Consider the following 7,500-nt stretch of genomic DNA (forward strand, 5'->3'; position numbering starts at 1 on the left):
TGAAACCATGCATGGGATGTCATGATGACGCAACGCGAGCAGAAAGAAATGGATCGTGTATCTGATGTTGCCATTCAAAGACCTTTACCCAGCAGGAGCAAAGAGTCCCTTGAAGTTGGATTTTTTTCAATTCTATTACCCAGTCTAAAGAGGACTCGGGCCGGGAAACGTGTGGGACTGAACAAACAAACCGATCGATACCAGAATTGATAAGCAAACCACATCAACAATCCAACTTCAGCTAAGTTTCCTGATTGCAACTGGGGTGGAGGAACGGAGTCCCACGGACTCCTGGGAGGTGGTCACATGGTGTGATTGTAGAGGGCGTAACAGGTGCACGGACAGAGACTGGACAAAGAACTCTCTTGTGGGGGATGGGGGGGGGGGAGGGGATTGTTTGTGTTTGAGTGCCCGAAGGGTTGACGTTTGACGTTAGTGACCACAAAGTGACATCATCATCACGTGAGACCGTAGTGCAAAAAAATAAAAAATACTGTTGAAGCTTACCATTCTATCTCAGTTACACTTCAGTGTGGGGGTTGCAAAACACCCTTTATTAGATTCATGAGAATAAAGCTATTAATATAGCAGGATAGCACAATTAATCCAGTTTCGGGGTAACCAGACACGGTGCCTAAATATAAATATATGTGCCGGTTTGACGAGATGTACCGTACAGTAATCATGAATGACCAAGTACACCTGCTAGGGTGATACAGCAGGACGCAGTAATACACTTTCTAAAAATCCGATTAGTGCATTTACAGTATATATGACTCATTTAAACCTTTAAACATGAAAATGCTTAAACGTTTAAATGCTTAACATACAACGTTTATGCATTGAACTGTGTAATGCAACCGCATCCTAACGGCTCACTCTCTCTAATCCCACGTAATCTATTGGATTGGGGCCCCCCCGGGAGGAAGGACGGGGTTAACTCGTCTTTTTTTTTGCCTGACACTTGCTATTAATAAATTAACCCTATACGTACCGTCTGGCGCCTCGCTCAGGGCTTTACCGGACATCTCGCGCTCCCCCACCAGCCACACGTAGCCGGAGCCGGTCATGTTGAGGAAGCGGGCAGCCTTGTACACTGCGGCGGCGTCCTCTTCACTGGAATTTGTCATATTCATTGATTAATTATTAATTATTAATTCGTTTTTACAAGACAATCTCAAGTATTTAAAAAAAAATCACGCCAACAAATGTGGTCAAAGCATAAAGATATAATAATTGCAATGCTGATTTTCTTTTATTTATTCATATTTTTTTACTGTACTGGATTGGGGCCTGTGGATCTATACAGAGAACACACTGTAAATGTTATAATCAGGGATGGATGTTTATTTTTTACCAGCCTTGCTTGCTTGGCTCGTTGGCAAGGTGTTTTTCACACCGGTGCCGGTGCAAAAAAGGAATGCCACCGCGGTCCAGTACAGTAGCCAAATAGAGGTGCAGTGCTAGTGCCCACAATCCTTAAAGTTCCACCCCCTGATAGATCAGGCCTACTGGCTCCACGGCTGGGATGGAGCAGGGGATGCCACCGACAGAGTAGGTCTCACCTGGCGGAGAGGATGATAACACGAGCCTCCAGCTCTTTGGCCTCCAGCAGCAGAGCCGTTAAGTTAGTCTCCTGGCTGAACTGGAGGACTTTCTCTGCCTGTGATCGGGGCACAAGAAAGGTCAAGCAAGCTCCTTATCCCCCGACTTAGAGACACCATGCCGCTCCTTTTTTTTTTTTTTTTTTTACCTGCTTTTTGCTCAGCGTTCGGGGTTGAGTTTTGTTTTGAAAACGGGAGAGAGAGAGAACAAAAAAAAAAGCGATCCAGGGGGAATCGGCTGAACTAAAAAAAAGAATTTAAAAAGAAAAAGCTTGGGAAGGGGGGGAAAAACGTTTGCATTTGTGGCATGCAAACTGAGGGTTATCAAGGCTCCAAAGAAGGACGTGCATGTTAGGTAGAGGGGGAAATAAGGTCAATGCAACCAGTAACTAAAAACGTGTGAAGGGGGGTGGGGGGGGGGTTGGGCGAGGGGGACCGTTCCCGCCCGACAACAAAAAAAAACGGTTGAAAGCTACAGGGAGGTATGCTACAGAACAGGAGCAAGTAGCATATTGGGGGAAACTGAGAGCTGGTCCCACACTACCGGGTTCTCCACAAAGGAATGGACTTGCAAACTCTTATTTTTTTTGTGTTCTGAGTACATGCATTCCTTTTATTGAAGGAGAAGATGAAAATGATAAAAGCGGGGGAAGGAGCGCTGTTCACTGGCTTTCTTTTTTTTGTATATATATATATATTAATATATAATAAGAAATTATAGACTCTTCATAACAAATTCATTCTTCATTGAAATCATAGGGAAATGTCTCAAAAGTTGAAAATCAAAGAAAACACGTGCTACCAAGAGAGGGCAATTCTGGGTCGGCTTGTGATTGGTTGGGCTGGGTTCTAGTTGCTACGTTTGGAAAGTTGGTGGGCGGCGTGCATTGACCATGCAAATATACCTTAGGTCCTCTCTTGTTGTCAAAGGACAGTTGGTCGACGTTTTCATAATTCCTTTTTTTATTCTGATGAATAATGTGTACAGAGAAAATATGCAGACACAGAAAAATATTATAAACAGTTGAGAATGGAGGGGCAGTAAAGCATTCCAACAAATCTCCACTTTTCTGCTTCAAATTGGGATCGCTAACACTGGGGCTTGCAAATAACATCAAAGGCAACCTGGCGAAGCTGTTACAAATGGAGCAACCGTACCCCACGATAAGATCATTTACATTATCCTTCAGTGCGACTGCAGAAACCTAAATCCACTTCAATCTGAGAGAAGAGTTGAATAAAGTGTTAGGCCTATACTTATAAACCGCCCCAAACACTAAATACTGTAATGCCAAATGATACAAAAGAGACGTCTTCTTTTTCACAGTACAGCGGCTCAAACTTCACACTTCTTGGCCTTCAGCCGTCACCATTTTGAATTCCGCTCCGCTCCTGTGCATTGTGAGAGAGGAAGCACGAGGGAATCTCCTGCCTGAGGCGGGAAGCCATTTTGCTGTGAAATACAGCAGACCTCGCAGACTTTTCTTCCAGAGCCGCTGGGGCCTGGGCCTCACAGCTTCACGCGCCACAGAGCAGTCTGGACCTGCCCCTCTCTACCTTAACCCTTTCACTACCACACTACCAAAGGGTTAACCCTTTCACGGCGACAATACAGAAGGTTAACCCTTTCACTGCCACATGACAGAGGGTTAACCCTTTCACAACCACACTATACAGAAGGTTAACCCTTTCACTACCACACTACCAAAGGGTTAACCCTTTCACTGAGACACTACATGATGTTAACCCTTTCACTGCCACATACTACCAAAGGGTTAACCCTTTCACTGAGACACTACATAATGTTAACCCTTTCCCTGCCACACGACAAAGGGTTAACCCTTTCACAACCACAACTACAGAAGGTTAACAGAGTCAACGGGGAATCTGCAATCAGTTCATTATACTGGCTTGACGAGCTAATACAAAACAAATCCCGTATTCGTATAACCATTGTATTCACGCTCCATTGACAGGATTAGAAATGTGCCGTGCCCGTGTTGAATCATCGTCGTGGTCAGCGCAGCACCATGTGTCCTGGTTACGGTGGTGTTTCTCTTGTGATCGGTGCACATTCTCGACTCATCGTCCCGACAACAGTGAACCGTGAATTACCGGTAATCTAACTCAATTAAGCGAGATGACCTCGGCTGTCGTGGATAATGTAAATCATTTTATGGGAATCTATTTCTGTGCATCTCTCCGTGCGACATTCCAACAGCGATGCAGAAACCTGGCTTTGTTTGTTCCCAAAAGAGTTCATCAGAGTGCTCTATTTTTGCAACTTCAGTCAGGCATGAATATTACACGTTATGTCGCTCATGTTTGCACTCCAACAAAATCCACTGTGATGAGAGCCGCTTCCGCCCGGCAGTGACAAAGACGACCCTATCTGACTGTAACTGTGGCTCGCAATTGGCCTCGTTTATACCCAAACCTCCAGCAAGAAATAAATTATCTTCATGCAATGGAATCTGACATATCACATTCTCTTCTCAAACCTCCCTAATGTGGCCAAGCTGCCATCTGTCACTGCAGTAATGCTATGCTCCCAAATGACAACCCCCCCCCCCCCCCCCCCCCCTAGGCAGCTTGGGGCCTCACCTTCCTTAATAGGGCCCCCCCAACCAATCAGAATGGTATTTGTATTTAATTATAATTTTTTTTATCTCAATATGCCGAATTAGTAGTGTAATTATTTAATCAAGGTCCTCTCGGTTATTTAATTGGTCGTGGGGAGGTCAGACAGACGGGGCCCCTCAAAACGTCAATTATAATATCAAACATAATTTCAACAGCTAAATTATGCGAGCATATCAAATGTTTATATTCCTCTGCCTTGATTCCAAAATTCCAAACCCTATAGCTTCTATGATCTACCACAGGACAGACATCACCACAGACAAGACAATATCAACATCAATATCCACATAAGGATAGGTGTGGTGGTCTATTCAAAGTGTTCTCTCTTGATAAAAAACTAAAAAAACAAATCCAAAATAAATAACGGTGACCTTTGAAATGCTTTTAATTGTGATTGACTAGTGAAAAACAGCCTTGACGCGTTCACTCCCCCTGCCTGCTGTGGATTACTATAGATGGGTGTCACATCAAATCTTCCATCAGCTTCTTCTGATTTAATTACACCTGAGAATCAGGACTCATTTCACAGAGACACACAATTACAGTGAAAGAGGCCCAGAGGAGAACAAACGGGGGCAGAGCCGAAAAATCCCCCCCCCCCCTCCTCCTCCTCCTCTTATTGACCAGCTGTTAATTGCTCCTTCGTTCATCCCTAAAGGGAACGCGACATCTGCACTGACCTCAAGTCTGTTTTTGGCTGCTACTGTATCAGCACTTTTTTTTTTTAATACTGACCCATATACGCACACAGCTCTGCGGTAAAATGGAGGCTTCATCTCTAATGGCACAAAAGAGAAGAAAAATGAAATCTGTAATATTTGAGCAACATGGCCTATAACGGGACACAAGGAGCACAGGAGGACCATCTCTATACGTGACCACGCTGAAGCCAGCCATCCACCGCACAATCACCCCCCCCCCCCCACCATGAATACACCCCACTGCGCTAGAGCCAGCGATGGTTTGCAAAGCCCCAGGTTAAAGTCCGCTATTTGGCTCCCATTGTGGAAAGACACAGAAAATAATTTGGACTATGGCAAAAAGCAAGGTGAGGATGAGTAACTAAACATACATGTTCTGTTAGATTAGACACACAATCAAGACACACGGTGTGGACGTCTCTTATTAAGAGAGCGTTGGCCGGTGTTTACACAAGGACGAGAAAGAAATGAGGCCACACAACAGAAAGGAACACAGTCACATACACACAAGACCTTCTGGAGTTAAAAACAGGGGCTATATTATATACGCACACGCGCACACACACACGCGCACACACACACACGCACACACACACACACACACACACACACGCACACACACACACACACACACACACACACCCTGGGGGGTCCCTATAGGAGCCGGAGCGTCTCACCTTTGTCTCCCTTTCCTCCAGGAGGGTCTCCAGCCTCTTTTGGGCGGCCCGGCCCTCGTGGTCGTCGCTCACGATCAGGATGATGTGGTTCCAGCGGAACTCGCGCATCAAGTCGAACCACACGTGCGCCTGGTGCGAGTAGGGAGGCACCGTCCGCAGGAAGGACAGGTGGATGCTCTGGAGGAACGGGAAAGGCAATAATTGAATTGAGTAAATAGACTTTAATTGCCGTTTGATGTTTGCGGTCGCCCGTAAAATGTAATCCGTTTTGTGCCCCCCCGCTGCAATAAAGGCGCTCACTTGGGTCACGCAATCATTATTAATGATGACGTCCTTTAGATGTTCAGGTGGGAGAGTGATTTAATCAGATGGCCATCTTAATGGATTGTGACAGGATGTTTATTATTGGCTTTTGAAACCCTCCCTCCCTCCCTCCCTCCCTCCCTCCCTCCATCCATCACGGCTCACCTTGTCGGAGTAGATGGACATGCGCGTGGTGAGGCCCACCACAGGGATACGGTAGAAGCCTGCGGTGTAGGACACGGGCGTAGGGGTGAGGTGGTCATTGGACTGGGGCGGGTGACTCACCAGGATGGCATAGACCTGCGGAGGGGAGGAGGGTGGAGAAATCACTCGCATTAGTCCCTGTCAACAAAAGATGTGGAAGTCACACACACAAAAAAGATACAGCGAGCTATGAAGCTGTCTGTGATAGACAAATAGGAGAGCCAAACTGCCCATTCCCCGGTGATAAATCTTCCTCATGGTGTTTGGTGGCAAATCTTTTATTCATTTGTGCCCTGATAGATTTCACTTGTTGCTGCATGGTAGTAGACCAATAGTGGCCAAGTAACTGTAGCGTGGAAAAAAATAAAAAGGCGGTTTTATGTGAGATAAGATGGCATTCATTTCTTTCTTAGAGCCCACCCTCGAGGATAGACTCAAAGATCCAAGAGAGGGGGAAGAGCTGGCATGTCTATGCATGCAGACATGGATTGTTGTCATGTGTTCATGTGTGCGTGTGTGTGCATGTGTGTGTGTGTGCGCTCGCACGTGCAGCCCCGTATGTTTGGGCCTCAAATTAGGTCTTTCATCCAAGGAGAGTGCTCCCGGGCATCTAGTCTCCCATCTGCTGTGGACCTCCTTCCTTCTCAGAAGCGATCATTACCAAAGAAATAGCAAACCTCATCTCATTAAACAATTTACAAAAGGAGTATATAATAACAATAACGAACGTGGGAATTAATGAGGAACTATGTGTTATCAAACAAACCGTTGATCGACTATCAGTGACTCAGACCTTCCTTCCAGAGTGGCTTAGCTATACGTCGCTGCCCAATGACAGATTTAGTCAAAGAAAAACGGGCATATCCATTTCACTCTCAAATCTCCATTTTCTGCCTGATTTCTACCTCTAAGTGTAAAAGAACAATAGTTGCTCATTGGTTAACATAATAGCCACTCATTAGTTCCAAGGTAGTTAATCATTAGTCGTGTCCCAAAAGTGAAGTAATACCATTAACCCTTACGGGTGGACGTCATCATCCCCCGCCTAACCAACCCCCACCCCCACCCCACCCACCTCCAATGTACAGTCCCCCCCCCACCCCACCTACCCAACCTCCTCCAATGTACAGTTTCTTCCCCCTCAAATTTATATACTCTCTTTTTAGACTATTTTTGTACTCAGTAAACAGTACTGTATATTTGTAGATCTGGTATGTCATAAATGTCTAGATGTAACAGTACTGTCTATCTGTATGTCGTGTATGTCATATATGTTATGATGAATTGAAAATGGGGGACCCTGATGTAAACAAGACGAAAGTATTTCTCTGGTCTGCATCCCCTTAACAATTGTGTGTATTGAGCTGT

At 45.4% G+C, this 7,500-nt stretch overlaps 1 protein-coding gene across 5 annotated transcripts in view; it reads right to left on the bottom strand.

Moving 5' to 3' along the window:
- Positions 1–7,500, bottom strand: part of grin1a (glutamate receptor, ionotropic, N-methyl D-aspartate 1a) — a gene marked incomplete at both ends in the record, with an annotated part of 34,630 nt that overhangs the window by 22,259 nt on the left and 4,871 nt on the right. For 3 of the 5 annotated variants that reach the window (XM_084324251.1, XM_084324249.1, XM_084324248.1), the window contains 5 exons: positions 995–1,116; positions 1,566–1,663; positions 2,510–2,572; positions 5,626–5,802; positions 6,094–6,228. In XM_084324251.1, coding sequence (XP_084180377.1) covers positions 995–1,116; positions 1,566–1,663; positions 2,510–2,572; positions 5,626–5,802; positions 6,094–6,228 — 595 coding nt within the window. The remainder of the gene's footprint in view (positions 1–994; positions 1,117–1,565; positions 1,664–2,509; positions 2,573–5,625; positions 5,803–6,093; positions 6,229–7,500) is intronic. The other 2 variants (XM_084324252.1, XM_084324250.1) reach the window with 1 other exon arrangement.

The sequence above is a fragment of the Notolepis coatsorum genome, assembly GCF_963971535.1.
Source record: "Notolepis coatsorum genome assembly, chromosome: 11".
Taxonomy (NCBI): domain Eukaryota; kingdom Metazoa; phylum Chordata; class Actinopteri; order Aulopiformes; family Paralepididae; genus Notolepis; species Notolepis coatsorum.